The 22773-nt window shown below is 33.5% G+C and overlaps 1 protein-coding gene across 1 annotated transcript in view; it reads left to right on the top strand.

The window, feature by feature from the left end:
• LOC145668636 (solute carrier family 7 member 14-like) overlaps nucleotides 1–22773 on the top strand; it is a 765309-nt gene that overhangs the window by 521682 nt on the left and 220854 nt on the right. Inside the window, exon 4 of the mRNA XM_081736680.1 lies at nucleotides 9760–9990. Within this exon, the coding sequence (XP_081592806.1) occupies nucleotides 9760–9990 (231 nt within the window). The remainder of the gene's footprint in view (nucleotides 1–9759; nucleotides 9991–22773) is intronic.

The raw sequence follows: 22773 nt of genomic DNA, 5'->3' as shown, positions 1-22773 counted from the left end.
GCATACATTTCAAAATATCCAAAGCATATGTTACATATATATTGTAGTTATTTGTTCAGGGTTTAATATCTTTTTCCCAAACTTTCAACACACACACACACACACACACATAGATAGATAGATAGATAGATAGATAGATAGATAGATAGATAGATAGATAGATAGATAGATAGATAGATAGATAGATAGATAGATAGATAGATAGATAGATAGATAGATAGATAGATAATGCATAACATGAACAATACTGTTAATAATAAAATAGCATATAAATTCTGATTATTATTATTAGAATATCGATCAACACTAAATATAATTAACCAGTGTTTAATTTATAATTAAATATGTTCCTTGTGTTACTCATTAGTGTAATTCGAGAGTTAAAAAGTTATAGTTCTCTTCCAAGACTTTGTTACAATTTTTGTTGCCAATTGTTTTTAAAAGTTTATCTCTTAAGAGTAAGAAGCATCTACAAAGTTTCTATAAAACTTAAAACCATGCACACTCACATAGCGGAAACGTAATCCACATGTCCGACACAATTCTCAACACATTTCCACCATATTTTTTTTATGAATCGTCTTCTGAGAATCTGAACATATTAGAATACGCACCAATAAGTTAATACGCTTCTCGCTGATCTATTGCCCATCACACGTGTTTATCTGCGCAAGGTCTCAGATTCGATTGTTCCGTTTAAAAGTATTGAAGACGTAAGAGTGGTTCAGATTATTGCTGTTAAAATTATTTAAATAATTATTCGAATTATTTCTCTCTGTCCGAATAATTATTTGAACAATAAATTTTATTCTAATATTCGAAACATCCCCTACTTCAATATCCATTATTTGAATATTCGCAAACTCTACTACTTACTCGAATATCCATTAGGTGAATATTCGAAAAAATTCCTTACTCATTTGAATAGCCATTATTTCAATACGAAAAATTCCTTAGTCGAATATCCATTATCTGAATATTCGAAGAATCTCTTATACGAAAATACATTATTTGAACATTCGACGAATCCCTTGTTCGAATATCAATTATTTGAACACTGGAAAAATAGTTTATATTTTGAATATCCATTACCACGTCCGTTTCACTTCCATTATTACTGTTATAGGAGCCTTTAAAAGTTAATGGTTTCTCTATATTTGTGTTACTCTAGTATCCTTAATTTGCAATATTACATAATAAGTGTAGTATTGGAATTTTTTTTTGTTTTAAATGTAGTAACGAAATATCTAATAACCTGAAATTTTGAAAAAATAAAATTTTATATTGGGTCTGCAATCACAGAGTATGTCAGACAATGTCCTCCTTCCAATACTAACATGCTACAAAATTTCAGTTATTTATGTTCATTAGTTTAAAAGTTATAATTGAACACCAAGATAACTAGTTAACTGTAAGCCTGTGGAACCCGGAGGTTCAATGCCGCGTTCAAAAAAGCTCTCCACTTATTTCTAACCTTAGCCAACTGAAGGCAGTTTCTGCTTTGTATTCATATTTCTGCGAGATACATCTCAATATTGTCCTCCCATCTATATCTAAGTCTTCCTAATGATCGTTTCCGATTGGACTTCCAGTTAAGACTTTGAGAGCGTTTCTACTTTCTTCCATTCTGACTACATGACCTGTCCACCTGAGCCTTCTAGATTTCATGACCCCTAACAATGTTTGGTCAACGGTTCAAATTATGTTGTTGCTCGTTATGAAGTTTCCGCCATTCCCCATTCCCGTTCCTCTTGGGTCCGAATATTAGTCTCAGAATCTTGTTCTCAAATATTTTCAGTTTACGTTCTTTCCTCAGAATAAGTGATCATGTTTTGCAACCATACAGAACAATAGGTGTAGTTAGCGTTTCATATAATATGTATGCTATGAGGACATGTATAATGGATTGAGTTTTCTTGTACCAAGACGCCTTAATGAAAATCTCTAACCTTGGAACGTTATTCGAAAAAGATATAAAGGTATAACTGAGTTACTAGCATTTGGTTCTGTGCCAGAGAGGCACATATCACTTAAGCCTCTAAACTAATAAAATTGCAGTTACGCCTTTTTGGCGCCCAACCATCGATATATTTTAAACTTCAAATTCCTCAACAGAATTCGCGACAACAAGAGATTTTGAGCTGAATAATAACGAATTCCCTGCTGTTATTCGACATTTAATTTCTCCGTGAATATGGTTTTCGTTTATTAATAGTAGTCGTAGATATTTGAAAGTATTCACTTTATCAAAAGTATTGTAACCAAGATTACAAATTCATTTTTTTTTAATATGATAAGCCTTATCTTGGGATGTTGAAGAATTAAAGTGATTTCCTGTATTTTATATGAGAAAATTCAGTCCGAGCCACGAAATTTTCAACTTTTTGGATCAGATCAATATCGTAAGTCGGAGTAATATCACTGTGAAGAGTATTCTGTTCTTTACGTTATGCAAAAAAAAAAATCAATTTTAAAGTATGTAATTTTAGTCTCTGCATGTTTAGCTACTACATAACCATCTATCCTAGATGACCCGACATAACTCGTAATAGAAAAGAAAATTTACCCTGTCTTTTATGGGGGGGGGGGGAGAAGAAACAAGAAAGTGAGTTCAAGGTGAAACTATCACGGAAGGAATAAAAGGAAAGTTTAAAAAAAAGAAGAAAATAAAGCAAGAAAGAACTGGTTGAGGAAGCACATGAAGAATGTCGTGATGTTGAACTACCTGAAGATCTACAAAAGATAAAAGATAATATTTCGTGACTTGCCAAAATTATTTCTTTCGTTTCAGTCTGCCACTGCACGGTCTCTGTGTTTTTGTGTTCTAATTTTCCTTTCTTCAGATTTGTTTGCAGTAAAAATGTTTGCTTTCTACTTACAATTTTCTTTTATTACTTGTATTAGAGATTGATATGGTACATTTCTTTCTTTACAAGAAACTTTATTTTACTGTTGAATACGTATTCACAATGTTTTGCTTATTAAAGCAGTTCAATTACCAGTACTAACTCAATAAATAGCAGAGTATTTAGAAACTTTCTTATTTGCCTTCGATTATGTGCACTGGCGCAAATCCCGGGGGGATGACGGGGCAAATGTCCTCTCCAATCTTGGAAATCGGGGGACTGTGCCCTCCAATAATCCGATTTGAAATGTGTTTCTTGTGAAAAAATGTGATGATTTGTGTCCGATTGCCACAAAGGAAAGTGAGATGAAATTGATGTCACCCCACAATAAGCCTCAAATCTGCCCGCCTCTCAATGTTGAAGACAAGTCTGCTCCACACTGTTTCTCAACTTCACAATTATTTTGACCATCTAACTAACTAACTAACTCTATGGCCTATGGAACCCGGAGGTTCAGTGCCGCGTTCACAAAAGCTCTCCACTGACTTCTATCCTTAGCTAATTGGATCCAGTTTCTACTTTGTATTCCTATCTCTGCGAGATCCATCTTAATATTATCCTCCCATCTGCGCCTAGGTCTTCCTAATGGTCGTTTTCCTATGGGTCTACCAGTCAAGACTTTGAAAGCGTTTCTACTTTCTTCCATTCTAGCTACATGACCTGCCCACCTAAGCCTCCTGGACTTGACGACCCTAACAATGTTGGGTAAACCGTATAAACTATGTAGTTCCTCGTTATGAAGCTTCCGCCATTCCCCATTCTCGTTCCTCTTGGGTCCGAATATTCTTCTCAGGATCCTGTTCTCAAATACTTTCAGTCTATGTTCTTCCCTCAGAGTAAGCGACCATGTTTCGCAACCATACAGAACAACAGGCATGATTATCGTTTTATATATTTTAAGCTTCAAATTCCTCGACAGAATTCGCGACGACAAGAGATTTTGAACCGAATAGTAACACGAATTCCCTGCTTTTAGTCGACATTTAATTTCTTCGTGAATATGATTTTCGTCTGTTAATATTGATCCTAAATATTTGAAAGTATCCACTTTATCAAAAGTATTATTTAATATTTTAACGCATCCACAATTTGCCGTATTACGGTCCCGACGCACTTCCATGTATTTAGTTTTCTCTGCATTTACTTGTAAACCCATGTCCCTGCAAGCGTTTAATAATATCTCTGCATTTATTTCTACTGTTCTCCTATCATCCCCTATTAAATTTACATCATCAGCATATGCCATAACCTGGTGAATGCCGTTCAACTCTAGGCCCTGGTTGCTATCTTTGATTTTCCTTATGGCGTATTCCAGCACAAAGTTAAATAATAATGGCGACAACGCATCTCCTTGTTTCAGGCCATTTTTGACGTGGAAGCTCGTGGACAAAAATTTTCCTACCCGGACTTTACTTTGGGATTCATTTAAACATATCTTAATTAATCTAATTAGCTTTCTCGGTATTCCAAGCTCTGTAAGAACGTTGTATAATGTTTCCCTCCTAACCGAGTCGTAAGCCTTTCTAAAATCAATAAATAGTTGAGGTACCGGGGTATTGTATTCCCACTTCTTTTCGAGTATTTGGCGAATGGTAAATATTTGGTCGATAGTTGATCGATTTCGTCTAAATCCGCACTGATAATCTCCAATAATTTCATCTGCGTATGGGGTCAATCTTGCTAACAGAATATTTGAAAGGATTTTATAGGATGTTGACAGAAGAGAAATGCCTCGATAATTATTACAGTCAGTTTTGTCGCCTTTCTTGTGAATTGGAACAATGATTGACTCTTTCCACTCTTGTGGCAATTCTTCCTTGTTCCAGATAATGAGAATGAGTTTGTGTATCTTGTTCCACAATTTTTCGCCTCCAGCTAAAATTAACTCAGCCGGAATTTCATCTACACCCGGAGATTTGTGTTTCTTTAATTTCTTTATAGCGGCTTCCACTTCTATTCGATTATTTTGATCATCGCTTAACAAAAAAGGAAAAAAAGAAAAAAAAGAAAAGAAGAAAAGAAACGGTCTTACTTGTCCCCCTCCCCCTCCCCCAATGTTGAAGATAAATTTGCGCCGCTGATTATATGATATACAGTGGAGTCGCGAAAACTCGGCCTAAGGGTGGCCGAGTTTATGAAATGCCGGGTTGTCGGGAATAAGTATGGAGTTTGAAAAGAATAAGTATGAGTGTTTCCTCAGAAAGTACAGTACTGTACTTGTATTTATTAGTTGCTTGAGCATACAACAGAGAATAAACTGCCCAATTACCCTTAAACAAAGGAAAAGTACATACTTTATGGAGGCATAGAGCCTTTACTATACATGAAAATGAAAATTAATGAATACACACTATACAGTAGTTTACCTGATAAGAGAGGACAATGATCTTGAACGGGTCTGCGCGAGGAGTTTTTTCGCCCTGCCAGAGTGTGGCCCACTTATCCGAAGTGCCGGGTTAGCGAATGCCGAGTTTTAGGATCTCTATTGTAGTACGATAATATTTCATCAGAGTCCCAATAGATTCTACTTTAAACCATTTATTGGAAATGGAATTTGGTCTTACATCCCATACTTACGCCTTGTATAATAAAGGAGACGGATGAGTAATTAAAGTGGTTGATTATGAAAGAATGAAAATCTGGGAAGAAACTAAGGAACCCCGAGAAAATCCAGGGACACAATGTTGTCCACCGCTACAAAACGCACATGACATTAGACTGAACTAAAGATCCCTTATGCCAGAGGTGTGCGTTCTACCATACAGTCGTCGTGCTATCCTTCTTCCGTCATTGGCTACGCGAAAGAAGATGAGGATCCAAGTGGGACTCAATTTACTTTGGATTTGTATTCGTGACGAAGTACACCAATCTAGAACTAAAACTATGATTATGAGCACAATCACAATCACTCAAGTCATTACAGGTTAGAAACGGGTTGAGCTCTACCTTCGTGAATAATCATAATAAGAAGTGGGGACTTGAATCACAACTGAAATGTTTGCATAACTATTTGTCATCCTAAGAAAATATTATTAATGTTACGTTTGCATTGTTTATTGTCATTTCTATTCTATATTGAGTTTCTTATCCCTTAAAGACAACCAAACTTAAATTTAAATGCAAGGCATAAGTCTTGCCTTTTATTCTTATTCAAAATAGATCTTTTGCTTTTTTTGTGTTTGTGGTTTTCTCCTTTTAGAGATACCAATAGAGGTGTAAAAGATAATGGTAGAATAATGTAAAATAAATAAGGGACGAAGGTAATGGAATGAGGCATGAACAATTCCGAAGGAACTCCTTACATTATGTTACCATTATAAAACTCATTTCAACTGCCATCAAATCAAGATACTTAACCAATACAGATGGTTACGATATCTACAACTGAGCCAATGTTCTCTCTTTTGCCCTTCCATATCTACTCAAATATACATTATTATTATTATTATTATTATTATTATTATTATTATTATTATTATTATTATTATTATTATTATTATTATTATAGTTCATATATGTCTTGTTTTTTACGAGATTGTCCTTTATTACGAAGTTGTGTTCTGGGAGTGTACAAAGTATTATGTTCTTCAGAACGTAGAATTGTCCCGTAATTTGTTAATTTGTTGAGTTGAATTGATTTTGAGTTTAACGTCCCGTTCAGCAGCGAGGCTATATGAGACGTGGACCTACTGATTAACGTGGAATCCGAACCACATAAGCTCCCGCCGGGAATCGAACCCGGGTCTCCCGCGCCAACGGCGCGTACGCTAACCGCTTAGCCACGGAGGAGCTCTTTGTTAATTTGTGTTTAACAGTCTTATTCTTAAACATGTAATTGCCCAAAAAATCTATAAAATCGTCATACCAATTAGCTTGGCAGTGCAGTTATATTGCGGAATTAGTACCATTAGCTGATGCAATAAAACTATGTAAGGTTTATTTGATGCGATGCTTATTTCTTAAAGAACGATTTATTATTATTATTATTATTATTATTATTATTATTATTATTATTATTATTATTATTATTATTATTATTATTATTATTATTATTATTATTACTTGCGCCTTCAAAATGACTAAGACAAAGTATGTTCTTACAGAAAAGGTAAGGACTGAATACCTTTTATTATATCATATAATTGCGATGGAAAAGTCTCTCTTATTATTCAAACCAAAAGTGTCTTCTCTTTTTTTTTAATATATGAATCCTAATTATTATTATCATATACATTCTCCCATTATCGGTAAGTTTCAGCACTTGAGAGAAGTTACATTGAAGAAAATGAAATTTTATCACTACGGAAGGAAGCTTACCTGGTGCACTAATTATTGAATTGAGCTTTCTGAAGCAGTATGAAGATGTACTCCTTCGCTTGTCTCAATTAAATTAGCCATTAAACTACGGAGGGTTTAACCTTTAAACTACGGAGCTCTGTAAGGGTTTACAAAGAAGTCCATTGCTTCACTCCTAGTTATCGAAGACACATGTATCTGCCAGTGTTACAAAAGTTATTGTAGTACCATTTCGAAATCGACATATCCGTAGCTAACAGACAGGGTATTTTGAAAACAAAATATCCCCTAGTTTATAGGTTAAAACTTTTACTGATATGACTTCTCAGACAATCCCTTACTGCTTACTTCCGCAGTTCCTAACTAACATCTTTGTCTTGATATAGGTTTTTTCTGCTTTAAATTAGGTCTTAAAGCAAATAGCTTATAGTTTAGTTAGTATGGCGAGGTACGAGCTATACAAATTCGCAAATAGGATTAAATACGTTTCTCTGTAAACAAGATAACTTTGTACCTATAACAGCTAGGGTGCTCAAATTGGGTATATAGTTACCTTAGGTGGATACCGAAATCCAATAACCGAATCAATCATCTATGATCACTCTCAAGGTCAAAAGGTCAAATTATTGAAACTTTTTTCTAAAATTTATAGAAAAAGGCCTATACGTTACAGTGACCTTAAGAAGGATATGTGTAACCAGATGATACACATTTACCTGCACAAAATACAACACCCATGGGTCACATTGAAGAAAAGGAAAATTATTTTCTCTAGGACATCAATATTTGTGTTTGAAAAGTTTTTTATTTAGTGCCAAATATTAATAACGGTTTACAATAACGTAGAGACAACGAATGATTTTCAAGTTAACAAATATTATATACATTCACTAATGAATATAAAAGCATCACGGTGACAGTTGTGTCGTACCACTACAAATTTGTGTCATTATTTAGAGACGATACTGATACATCTGATTATCATTTAGTGAGAAAAGTATTTCGCGACCAGTAGCTAAAAAAAAAAAAAATCGCGAAAAGGACACAATATGTCCCACAATCTTTTGTGCTATATTACCATCTATGTTTTTATAAGAGCTCACTGAGTTGAGAGACAGGAACCCCAGGTCTGTAATACAATTTGTGAATTAGTTGCTTCAATATTTCGATGCGTGTGTTATCTGTCATACCATACGAGTCGACTACTCCAACTCTATGATGTCGTTAATCCCAAAATCCTAAATAAAAATGTCCACCATCGGCATAAGGGGAAAAGTTCAACTGTGACTGGAGAATTCTTTCATCACAATATTGATGTATGTCACTGTACTCGAATGTCGAAACATTGTGCAACTCCATCAGCAAAACTTCGTTGAAGATAGAATAAATATTATAGAGCAGAGCGAAAACGGTCTGCCAATTATTCAAATGTCGGTCATCGTGTATGTACCCGCTCAACGCATAAAAATAAATGTCGATCACAAAAGTTGACACGTCCCGGGTTGGATCTAGGAAAGATAAAACCTCTGAAATTGAAGAAACTACTCTTACGTCATCATAAAATTTGAATTCTCTGACAGATGTAATTGCCGTGAGGAAAAACAGACAATCGGGAGGAAAAGATCAAGAAAGATTCTGTTTTGATCTCTGACACACACACAAAAAAAAACTTGATACAGTATCTTGGGGATGATTATATTCCGTATTCACGAGAAAGTTAATTCGATGTCCAGAGAAATAGTACCAAGAAGGAGCTGTTTGACTTTGGAGAGAAGAGGAAATCCAAGTGATAGAGAGGAGAGGAGACTTTGAATCTATACTCATAATTCCTGCTATGGTTTCAATAGGGTTTGAGTCTATCATAGAGATTTCGCCATCCTCATTCCACGAGCCCCTAATATAGTAGAAGTTAGTGTCTCTTTTGAGCACTAAGGCTATATGAGACATGTGTCCATATTTTTTGGTGGAATCCGAAGGACTGTAATGCGTTCAAATTCCAAAGATTTCCTACAGGGAATCGAATCTGGGACCACGTGCACCAAAGATACACGGACTAACCATTAAATCAGCAGAAAGGATAATTTATAATTTAAATATTTCAAACAAAAGGGATTAATAGTATACGTTTTTGTTCTTTCTGTATGTCATCCATTTTCTAAGGAAAAATTTTACACTTTGCTTTAAAATGTATTTTAACTATACTGTTTATTATCCGTGAAATTTATAAGGAAGTATTAAGACAGAAAATATAGAGATTTCACCTAAGAAGATATTCCTGTTAATTGCTCGCATGCATTAAGTTCTGGCAATATCTGATTTCTCGGTCATTCAGTTATATGAGACGTCAAACAGTCTAGTTCCAAGTTTAACGTAATCACTAATTGAAAGTTAATGATAGCCATTAATGCTACGAAGAAAAGCATTTAAATTTTATACTACCATTGTCTTAGTTCCCTTCTTTCTTTCTTCTTTCATGCTTTTTTCTTTCTTTTCTTTATAAGAGTGCTGGTCGATAATTTATATCCTCCTTTATTTATCTTTATTCGTGTCTTTCCAGGTGCTTGTTACGCTGAATTTGGCGTTCGAGTGCCTCACACAACAGGATCGGCCTACATGTACAGTTACGTCACAGTCGGAGAATTTATCGCCTTTGTGATTGGCTGGAACATGGTGCTGGAGTACTTGATTGGTACATCGGCATGTGCTTGCGCCCTGAGTGCCTGTTTCGATGCTCTTGCTAATGGGGCTATTAGTGCAGCTATAGGGAATAGCTTTGGCACTTTCTTTGGTAAGTACTGACACTTGAAGTGTTATGACTTTGAGATTTGTTCTCTTGTTCTCTCCCCCAAAGACTTAGCTATTACACGAAGTAATGATGATCTTGATTAATTATGTTCTTTTATCGTAAGAAAGAAAAAGAATAAACTTTTTATGTGAATGCATTTTTTCTTGTTTTCAAGCAAAAAAAGATTTAGTATGGTATTTAGTTTTGTCCTTTCCTTGTTTGTCTCACATAACAAATTAAATTTGCTTTAATTTGTTTCATGACGTCAAGCCTTTTAAATAACGCTTTGCTTTTATTTCTAGTTGTTTCGTAACAAGTTTTTTTTTTGCTCGTCTATTAAGAATATATAGATGTTTCGCCTAGGAGTTTACGAAACCCATAGCTCTTAAATCTTTTGTAGCTTGCATAACATTCTGGAATTTGCTTGACGAACACACAGACGAAGATACTTTTGTATTACATATAGAATTATTATTATTATTATTATTATTATTATTATTATTATTATTATTATTATTATTATTGGTTGGTTGGTTGGTCGCATTTAGCGTCCCATTTCAGCATCGAGGCTATATAAGACATGCTCTAGTCACTACAGCAGCGTTGAGAGCTATTATTATTATTATTATTATTATTATTATTATTATTATTATTATTATTATTATTATTATTATTATTATTATTATTATTTGTTAGACAGGGAAGTCCAAACTTTGTTGGATTGAGAGCTACTTTCACATGTCAGAAATCACTGGCGGTTTACTTATCTGTTTAGTAGCCCAATAAAGGGAATCATAAGAAGAATGATGGATACAGACAACATGATTCAAACCAGTTAGACTATTTCTCAAGATTTGTCAGTATCCGACCATCCCTAGTAATTATTTAAAAAAAATACCAAATATAAAAAGGTGAAATAATTTTGGAACAACGAACTCTCATGTAACTATAAAAAGCAGCAGAGACGTATTCAGAAAGACACTTACTTAATCAATAAGAAGATCTGGGTTCAATTTCCAGTACGGTCGGGATTCTTTTCTTTAATTTCCCGTTCTACCCTTATTCCAATGTGGATGAAGGATTCAACCAACAATTTTAAAAATGAGTACCTGGAATAGGATACCCATGCGTTGATCCATTCCGGGACAAATATGTGACGATAGGTCTGTGTCATACAAATTTATCCGGGAGTGACTTAAGAATAGAGGAACATGCCTGTTATCAGACAGGTTTGTAAAAAAACACTTTATTTTACTACAAATTATAAAGCTAGATTTCTAAATATTTCATAATTAATTTTATCGCTTTTGATACATATATAAGTGCATCAGAAAGCGGGTTACCTAAAAATAAAAAGAAAGAAGGAAAAAAGAAACTACAAACACCATGTCTTTGTACACGCATGAAGATAACCATGCTTTATGGAAAATATATTATTTATGAAAGATCTTCCGTGGGTTTGTCAATTGATGGAAGTCACGTAACGCATTTATAGACACAACAGTTCGTGAGGCACTCTAATATTTTGAGTTGAAAATTGTACTAATCAACTGGTTTTTTAAGGACATGTAATATTCTTTACAATTTACTCTTGGACAATGATTATTTTAAACTTATCAGAAGTGGCCGCTCTTGAGGGAAGTCACATCAGAAAAATGGTAACATTTTGTCTCTATAAACTAAGGCAACAGAACTTTAAATTTACTTTAATTTCTGTATAGATAAAGCTTGTAGCGATAAAATGTGTTCAACTTCAACTGGCTATAGTAATGATAAAATGTTAGCTTTTAGCGATGTTGCTTCCCCCATAAGCAGCCACTTCTGATTAGTTTTAATTAATCATTGTGCTAAAGTAAATTATAAAGATTATACATATTGTAGTAGAAAAAATGGGACCAAAAATATGTTATTCTTGTTAAGAAATCGGGACAATATTTTGCGTTCTGAGAACAGGATCATCTCGATTAATCGGGACATATTGTGTCCCTGACCTTCGTCACCTCAAAGTGTTTCAAATTTGGGCTCTCTGCTATATACAAACCGTTTTTAATCATGCAAAGCGAAGACACTAAGACTTTAATCTTTACAGGCACCGCATATCTTTCAGTTTAACGTCCCACGATTATGCCTTTTGAGGCTAAGGGAGACGATGATTAAAGTAAGTGATTGATGATGGAAGAATTGTTGGAATGACAATGTGGGAGAAAACCCACGGACACGATGTTGTACGGGCACCGTATATATATATATATATATATACTAGTTATTAGAGCGTCCACTTTTCTCCCTCCATTTTGTTAACCGTTGCTATTGTATTGTGTTACGTGACTTTATCTATTGGAAGAGTAATAGAATAATTATAAAGCTCTTGTATATCACTTTTACAGTACCAAAATTGAAGTATATGAAAGTGACTGTATACTACCGCGTCTGGCCTATTCTTCATATGTAGCTCCGTGTGACTTAGTCTTCTTCACAAAACTCAAGAAAAAGCTTTGAGGACGCCACTTTTAAACAAGTGAAGAGGCTATAATAATGAAATTTCTGATATTTTAATAAACGAATTTTTAAAAGAATATTTGACTCGTGGTTTTTAAGAATACAGAAGTGTATTGATGTTTGTGGAGACTATTTTGGGAAATTATAAAAGGTTTTATGTAAACAAATTGATTTTTAATGAATATCTAAAAACTTTTGTCATGCCCTTCTACATAGATGTTTTTCTACAAAAACATACATGATAATGAATGGTCTCCAATATTTATCGTGAAAGAATTTGTAAACTAGATATTCTCTCAACAACCCAATGAGTATTGTGGAAATTTCAAATTTTTTATATATTCTCTGCTAATTACTCTACCAGTTGATATAGCCGTCTTTACGTCATATCATTTAGATACTCCACTGTCTGATTTTTGATGGGCATTTCATTCCATCAATATGCTAGCCTAATTTGAATAGCAAATTAAATTAGCATTTATGTTGTTGTTTTTTTCTTTTTGGTCTATTTTAAAGACAAAATATAACAGCTTTTGATTAATTGAATTTAAGATAATAGGTATACGTTCCTATTTGTTTTTCGTCAACGGTACTTTTTGTGATAAGAGCGGAGTGGAAGTCTGGGAATTTACAAATGCCGTTTGTTGTATTGCAAAGAATTTAAACAATAGAATAGCACTGATTTATTTCCCCTCTCAGATTAATTTGTTTTGCCGAAGAAATGCTTAGACCAAAATTGTGCAAACTACGGCCCGCAGGCCATATTTGGCTCATGACAGTTCCTAACCTGTCGAAGTTAACTTTTAAGAATCAGTGCATCCCAGCTCGAATCAGATTATAAGAAAAATTTTAGAAATTCGTTCACAATTTCATTCATCATATTCCTTTTCAAAATCTTTTGATCACTAATTGGGTTAGTATGACAATAATTTCGTTAAACGTAACATTGCTATTTTTAATAAATTATGTTGGCCCACTTAAAGCTTTTTCGTTTTTCTTTGGCCGCCTTCTGAAAAGTTTGCTCATCACTGCTGTAATTTATATATGTCTTCATGATACATTTGCACTTATTAATTATTAAATCTCCCACATAGGGCAAGAACACTCTTGAATTCTTGCCAGCATTGTATTATTGAAAATGAGTCACCCCCTTCCCCCTTCAAAGAAAAACATTCCTCTATTTAGGTAATAACCCCTCTAAATAGAAGGGCGTCTTTAAACGCGCTCCGCTAGCGATCATAAATTGGGGAGAGCGTCTATAGATCACTCCTCATAAAAAGATTTTTTTTTCTATTCTCGGGAAATACATTTCAGACGCAGTTATTTCGAGTACGTCTTCTTCTTAATTCTGCCATTTAGGGTGATTTTTTTTTTAGAACTTGCTTTATCATAGAGAAAAAGTTATGTTGTTTTATGTTGTTTTCATACTTTTGTTGGTGTAAAAAGAGCTTTTGTTCAAAGATTTTTCAAATTTAAAAAAAATGACAATACAGTTTTGTTCTATCAAACTCTTCTTATTTCTTTCCTCATTTATTTTCTGTTGGCCTGGGAAAACATGTAAATTAAAGGTCATTTACCTGTGTTTTATATTATTCTGTTTTCAAGTATTGTTCTTTTCCCTTATTTTGCATTCTGTGTAATAGGCAAAAACATTTTTGTAGTGTAGTGTTCATTGCTACCTCCGTATACGTACACTGGCTTTAACTACATTACTTCGAGGCATAATAGTTCATTTGTGTTTCAAACCCTGGTAGCTATAGGGATTTATAATAACTATTGTAATTTTGCTCATATTTGCCAACTATATTTTCATATATTATATAATATTTACTCTAATCCTGAAATGCATTGTTTCATAAAATTACATACTGATCTAGAAGGCGGATTTTAAAATGCAGCACCTTTTATAAAAATGTATTGTTAAACAACCGAAGTTCAAAATATGTATTTCCTGCCATAAAACGAACTGAAATGAAATGAATGAAACTTTTCCGTGAATGGTGCACCTTTTTTTGCTAAATTAATAAAAATTTCCCCTTTTTAACTTCTTTTAGCCTTCAGCACTTTTATTGTCTCTTCTTTTCTATCTCTTTTTTAAAAAAATGGACAGAACAATATATTTTATTTTCAACCTGGTTTACACATAATAAACCATAAATTTAGACGCAATTTTGACGGATTTGCTAGGGACAAACTTGAACAGATTTTGCGAAACAATTTGGATGTAGAAACCTTTGCAACGTCAACTGAACTTCTTGTCCATGTGTTCACAAGATATGCACTACTGGTTTCCGTTGATGCCGAGCGAAGTTTCGCCACATACAAGGGTCTTTTGAGCTCCAAGCGACAGAAACTAACATTCGAAAATATAGAAATGTGCATAATCAAATATTACCAGTTTCTGAAAACCAATAGTATGTAACGGTTTCTCAAGCCACAATATTGCTAAATTAATGTTTTCTTTCTCTCTCTTTCTTTTATTTTTTTATTCTGAGTTGGCTTTAACCACAATTTTATGATAAGAATGTTGAATGTTGTACAAGATTATGAGATTAAATAAACAATTTTTACAATTTATGTCAAATGTTCAAAGCCATGATTTTAACAATGTGTGCTGGTGTAATGAATGAAGAATATTCATGTAACTGTAACAGCACTTAATAAAAATATCCTATTAGCATATTTTTGCACCTTTTTGAATGATTTTTCAGCATCTTTTATTCCTTTTTTCCTAGCACATTTTTGCACCTAAAATTCGGTTCTTTACTGTTGAGTTTGTTCCATATATTTCAATGTACTAGACGAACTTAATTGAATGAGCATCATAGATTTATCTAAGTGCGATATAAGTCACGTCCTTTAATGTGCAATTTGTAGCAATAGTGCATATCTCAAATAGGTGTATAGTGCAGTGAGAAAATATTTTGTGTATGGTATGAAATTCTAGTGTTCGGTTTCTAGTGATCGGTAAAGTGAAACTAAGAAGTGCTATTTGATTTATGCTCCTGGACTTCGTTCAAATTTTCCAAACTTTGAGTTAATGTGAGTGCAAATTAACACGTAATTTTCTTCGAACAATAAGAGTCTGTACTATTGAGAATATTTTTTTGTCCGAGGTAACGGTCGACAGGATTTTCAAATCTGCAATTAACCTGTGGTTTTCTGCGTGTATCATTGAGGTAAGACTTTCTAAGAAAAGGAATCAACGGCAAGAATCAAACCAGTGTTCTTCAAGGTAAAAGCACGCGTTACTTTAATGAGCCCTACTACAAAACTGGTTAGTAAATAATTCAGTTGCATGCTCGAGATACCGTATGTGTGATTTCATGATATTTTAGGGTTGTCTAATACAGAGGATATAAAAAAAAATAACAAGAAAACACAGAATAATGTAAAACACATGCAAATAACCTTAATTTAGGGTACCGTATTTACACATGCTTCAGTAAGTTTCCTTGTTGAGGAAAGTATTCGGCCTTCAGTGATTTTTTTTTTAGCAAATATTTATTACAAAGTAAACACAGCTATTCAACGTCCAATAAATTACCTTCTTATGCCTCAAATTAACATTAAATAGGACTCCATGTACTGTATTTTTGTTCTGAATAGCAGAGATTGTTAAAAAAAAAAAAAAAAAATTGTCAAGTCCAACCCCCAAGTTTTACGATTCATAACTAGGAACCAAAGCCTTGCAAAGCATTTCATATGGACACTTACCTCATCCAGCTCTATTATCATGCTACGTTTGGTCAAGATGAGTTTCGTTGATCGCAATATTCGTATACCATCCTATGTGAATGACTTTATTTTTAGGAAAACCAGATCAAGGACATAAAGAGTGGATAGTTGAATGAAAGGGACTCTTATCTAAATTTGATTTTTTATTTCATATAGAATGAATGTTAATTTAATTATTAAACTCCTTTCTTACAAAAAAAATAGTTTTTTTTTATTGGACTGCGGTACATGGATATTGATATCAAAGCCTTATTTGAGCAAGATATATGACAAGTTACATTCTGTCGAGCTTGATTTATAACAAAATGTTATTGAAATAATGCAATATATTGCTGCTACAGCTCCTTAAGTTTCTTTTGCACAATCAAGACCCCAAAATACAGTTTAGTATAATATAAAGTTATTCATCTAGTTCCCTTCGAGATTTCGAACTTGAATATTGAAACAACTGTGATCATAGTAAAGTTACTCAATAGAATTTACTCACAGAAACTTTCCAAGAGTGTTACATACCACAAAAACTCGACAAATGTATATCTCGTATTATGGTTTTTGCTCCACACTTTTCAACCCTGTGATGGTTAATATCAACAAATGCTTCTGTGATTATATTCCCCAGTTCTGGTTAATCTGTTATGTTTACAGATGTTTCAGTGTGATATTTGGCACAAAATCGGGGTTGTGTCGGTACATAATTAATTAGAATTTAGCGTATTGTAAAATCCAGTAAGACTTCATTTCACCAGTAAGTGCTAATCTTTGTTGTTCATGTTACTGTCGCTTGCCCTCTAGTGGTTAAATCTACAACCACCTCCGTATAGTCCTTTGTTGGGATTCTGCAACTTCCTGTATAAATCAATTTGCCCTATCCATCATGGTTGTTTCATTATTGACATTTGAAATCCCAAATGGAATTGAGGCGGTATATGGAAAAAGGGCATATATTGCTATATGCCCTTTTTCCGGAGATCATTTTATCGAATTCTCCAGTCTTTCAAGAATATGTGGTGAAATTTTCATCAAGAAATTTTAAAAATTGAGGTTGGTACTCCTGTTTTTGTGTCGTGTGCAGAGTTGTATTTTGGCGGTAATAGATTCGTACTGCAGTCCATTGTGTTTCGTGGTGATTATATCTTAAATCTAAACATGAACGCTAGTAACAGCAATGATTCTAGTATTGCGGAAAGCAAAAAGAAGGGTAAGAAAATATATATTCAGCGAAGAAACAAGAAGAAAGAAGATATTAAGCGTAAGCATCTTCGAGGCGAAGAGTATGTCAATGCTGGAGGGAAACGTATCAGCAGCAAAAATTTCAGGTATTGTTCTAACTGTTGTCTTAAATCATGTTGGGAACAGTTTTCTGTGGATACACAAAACGAAATATTTGCAGGATTTTACAATCAACAGGAGAAATCATGCCAGGACTCATTTTTAGCTAACTGTATGGAACGAAGCAAAACGTCGTCTGGAAAGAGGACTGTGAATCCCAAGAAGGAACGTTTGCACACTTGGTCGTATTCGTTGTGTGTTAACGGAAGAAAAATGCCGGTATGTCAGCAGTTCATACCAAAATTGTTACTAGTGTCCGTGAAGCGGCTGCGTGTTATTCAAATTAAACTACTGGCAAATGCAGACTTCAGGGAAGTAAGGGAGTCTCACGCGAATAGGCCTCATAAACTGCAAAACAATGTGTTGGAGCTAATGGCAGAACATTTAAATACTATACCCAGTGACTGCAGTCATTATTGCTCGCATAAGACTAATCTAAAATACTTTGAGAATCCTAATCTATCGACAAAGAAACTTTATGAGCTTTTCCGCGAATATTACAAAGAGAAATCTGGCACTAATCTACGTATGAACTACAAAACATATTTCCGCTACTTTTCCACTGAATTTTCATATGCCTTTGTTAGACCCAAAACCGACACTTGTGATTACTGTGCTGCATGTGAACTGACGTTGAAAGACAATCCCGGCGCTGAATGTGCATTATGTTATGCACTTCATAAACGCAAGGCAGCAAGACGAAAGAAATAAGGAATCATTATGTGCAGAAAGCAAAACAGGATATGTCTTATTTAGTGATGGAATTTGATTATGCTCAAAATTTTCCTGTTCCACGCCTAAACGTAAACACACAGTTTTACAAACGACTACTGTGGCTCTATTGTTTCAATGTGCATGTTTTCAATGATGATACATCGTACTGTTATTGTTCATGGAAACTGATGGTAAGAAGAATGCTAATTCAGTGGCTTCTTTTTTGTATGACTGTTTAGTGAAGAAACTTCAAGAATACTCCAATGTCAAGACGATTGTATTGTTTTGTGATGCAGCTGGAGGTCAAAATCGGAACCTCACCATTCTCAAATTCTTAGCGTGGTTTGCCAAGACCAATGATCTTGAAATAATACAAGTTTTTCCAGTACGTGGACACTCATTTTCACAATGCGATCGCAATTTTGGACTTATTAGGAAGCACATCAGCAAAAAGGAAGTCATAGCAACAGCGAAACCATATCTTACTGCGATGGTCTGCTGCAGACGCAACCCCAGTCCGTTTCAAGTTCTAATGGATAGAAATTTATTGAAAGAATGGGAGAACGGATTAAGCCATTTGTTCCTATCCAAACCTGTCTCCAACCGCCACACATTTACGATTATGAAATATGTCATGATAAAGGTGAACCAATCTGGCTCTCTGCTTTGTTCCGAAAATTACCTCCCTGTGTATAAGCCATTCATTTTTTGGAATCAGAGGGCACCGCGAGACCGTATACATCTTGACCTTGAAAGCATGCCGTATCCAGAGCTCAACCGCCTAAAAATCAAAGATGTAAGAGCTCGATACAGATTTCTGAAGGACGAAGACAAAGAGTGGCTGGAAAAATTATTTGATCGTTAGACTTCACCTTCTGGAAGCATTTGCAATTTGATGCCATGTTTATTGTATGCAAATTTGGTAATAAACATTGTATAATGTAAGTAATTTGGTTATTACATTTGTATCTATGGAAAAAGGGCATATAAAGTGTTTTTTAGATTACATCGTTCTGAAATATTTTTTCAACACAGCAAGTATAAATGTCTATAATTCCATACATTAAATTCCAAAGTTTATTTTTATGATAGGTACCCAATGAAATAAGCACTATGCATTTATGTATTCAACAATGAAAACTTTGTTAGCGATTTTCTCGAAATAGTATTTTTGCGTATATGCCCTTTTTCCATATACCGCCTCAATTATGAATAACCCTTAATAAATAAATCCACTTATTTTCCTTGAAAAGTATAGGAGTTTTTTTTATCATTTTAAAAAATGATAGAAAAAACTCCTATATTTTTTAGTTATTTTCTAAACGAAAGTCGAAATTAATAAATCAGAACGTTTACGTTTAAATAAGAGAATTTTGTATTTTATTATTTGTGAATAGTATTTAACTTTTAGTGCACAATAAACACAAAGTAAAAGGAAAACACGAAAAGAAAGAAAGCTACTTTCATCTTACATTTTCTGTTTCATATTCAATACATAAACCAAAAGACAGAAGTTAAAAGTCAAAGGTTAAGATGAAGAGAAACACCAAATGGTTTTCAGACAGACGACCAAAAGAGCTCTCAGCAACTGTATATATTCCTTGCCTTTACTACTTTTTAATATATATATATATATATATATATATATATATATATATATATATATATATATATATATATATATATATATAAATCTCTTTCGCCAGAAAATGTGAGCTATTTTGATTTTTTTTCTTTTATCATTTTCCCGTTTGGATCTCTGAAAGGTAAAGGTAATTTTTTTTCCTTGGTTCAAACGCACACTGAATGTTCAACAAAAGACCAATAATATTTCCAATTTCTGTAGTTCATTCGTTCGTCTGGCAAATAAGAGAATTTTACAATACGTGTATCTATTCAAATAAATAAATAAATAAATAGCTGAATTTCTATATCTACCTAAATAAGCCCAATTCTACGGATGTTGCGTCTACCCTATACTTAGTTTTACGTTGAAAATAACTTAGTTATGGTTTAGTCTCTTTATTATTATTATTATTATTATTATTATTATTATTATTATTATTATTATTATTATTATTATTATTATTATTATTATTATTATTATGCTGTGCGAAACGTTATAATGTCGCGGCTAACAGAAAAAAAAAAGTAAAATTATAATTCATTCCATACTATTGTATGGATGTGAAAAGTTGGTCCCTGATGCTCTGAGAAGACATTACATGTGTATTCCTAGGTTTAGGTACCCATTGGATGTTAGCATTGCAATTAATTTCGAAATTATACCCTCATGTCCTGAAAAAAAAAAGAAAATACGAAAGTTATCTAATGTGAGTTTTGCTAATGAATATATCCTATTTAATTGTACGCTGCAATCTTAAGACTGTGATAACAACCAAGCGAGCAAATTTTTTTCACCTCTGTAAGCGATAATAATAATAATACCTATTCACAAAGAGGTGTAATTTTAATCTTCTAACTTAGAAAATTAAATGAAATGAAATATTTCCGTTTTACATCCCACGATTATACCGGCTAGACGAAAGAAGACGGCAATGATGAGAAATGAATGGAATGAAGAAAGTGGGAGAACCCCGAGAAAACCCACGTGCAAGCGTTTTTCCAACACAAAGTTTACTTAACGCGAGCTGGGATCGAACCAGGGACCCCACGCACCAGAGGTGAACGCTCTACGACTGAGTCACTGCGTCCCATCTTCTAACTTAGAGCTTAATGTCGTTGTTTTACGTTAATTTTAAAATAAAAACATTTATATAAATTAAGTGTATATAAATTACAATACAGTTGAGTTATTTGCTGTTTCCACTAAAATCATTCTCTAGATGTTTTAGAGATTTGATTGTAATCATTGTTACTTTCATCTTTTATTATTATTATTATTATTATTATTATTATTATTATTATTATTATTATTATTATTATTATTATTATTATTATTATTATTATTATTATATCTTTTAGTCAATATTACTGAACATTTTAAATGAAAAAACAAAATCTAAATATGTAGTGTGAATTTTGTTCAGTACAAAGTTTTAGTAATTGTGGTGAAAATAAAAAAAAAATCTGACAAACAGAAAAACCCGTAGCGCTATATTGTACAAATATACGGAATCCTTATATTTACTACGGGAATCAGTACGAAACATACGTTATCCATATGCTACATACTTTTCCTGCTTAGATGTTACATCATGCCCGTTGCAGAATGTATGACATTTAACAGTCTTCCATATATTACATACATATATTTATGTTAAATATATCAGCTATATGTTACGTACGTCCACCTGTGTGTGAGATTCTGACCGCCTATATACAGTTCTTCTGTTCATACGGAAAGTACGTTTGTTCGGAACACTTATACAGAAAGTAGGTATAAGTTATACTTTTTCAGTTATACGTTTACTGTAAGTTAAATTCAAAAACTACAGGATTTATATATGTAACCTACGTTTTCACGTACTCCAAATACTTTTTTTTTCTCAGTGCATCTTTGCGGTTCAAAAATGATTTCACATTTCATTGTATTTTAGTATCCTCTTACTCTTTGGTGGTATTTCCTTTCTCTGAAGAGCTTCCCCAAGTTCTGTAACCACCGATCTATTGAATGTGTTAAAAAGAATAAGACGAAATGAGGTAATGTATATTTTAGGTACCGAAGCGTTAGCAGTCATTAAAACAACGAAAAGTCGTCGTGTATAGTCTCAGAACTTTTGGAAACTAAGTTTTGGGAAAAAATGAAAAATAGTGTGTAACACGGAAAAAATAAACAAGCAGACTTATTAATTTAGTAAATTGCAGAAAGATTCAGAGAATGAGTCATGTTCTTATGGGGAATACGCGTGAAATGGATGGATTTCTTTTTCGGAAGCCTTAGGGAAAGAGGTCATTTGGGTATAGAATAATAAGAGGTCGGAGGATAATATAAAGTAGAAACCTTAGGAGGTGGGTAATACCCATTCATTAATTCGCTGGATATCGAACAGAATCTAATGCCGTCTCTTTAAAACTGTAGGGATAATCCTTCGAATTCTTTAAACTATATTGAAACAAAGGATTACAAAAAATACATCTGCAATGCATACTGGGTATATTTTTTTATAACTTACTATAAAACTACACTGAAAATCAAATAAGATAGAAACCACCTGCTTTACTCTTTCTCACTGAAAAGATCCACTGAATCTGTAATCGTTCAAGGCTAAAGTGGTAGGTTAGAAAGAGGAACAGATAACTTCTTGAATCTGTTCGGTAAAGAATAACTCCGCTGTGTATGTCATGAAAGCAAGAAGACTCCATATTTTTGAGCACGAAATTGCGGCAATAAAAAATTCATCTTGCATTTGAAAAAATGCAGTAGCTAGATACTATGTGCTTAAATTGAACTGATGAAATAAAGAATTTTCTTTCGTCTTCCTGTAATTTCCCATATTACGCCCCAGCTTTCCTCTTAATAATCCCAATATTCTCGACATCTCT

The sequence above is a fragment of the Thermobia domestica genome, chromosome 13 (assembly GCF_964235325.1).
Source record: "Thermobia domestica chromosome 13, izTheDome1.hap1.1, whole genome shotgun sequence".
Lineage (NCBI taxonomy): Eukaryota > Metazoa > Arthropoda > Insecta > Zygentoma > Lepismatidae > Thermobia > Thermobia domestica.
Note: the sequence above shows the minus strand (reverse complement) of the source record. Positions and strands in the feature narration are given on the sequence as shown.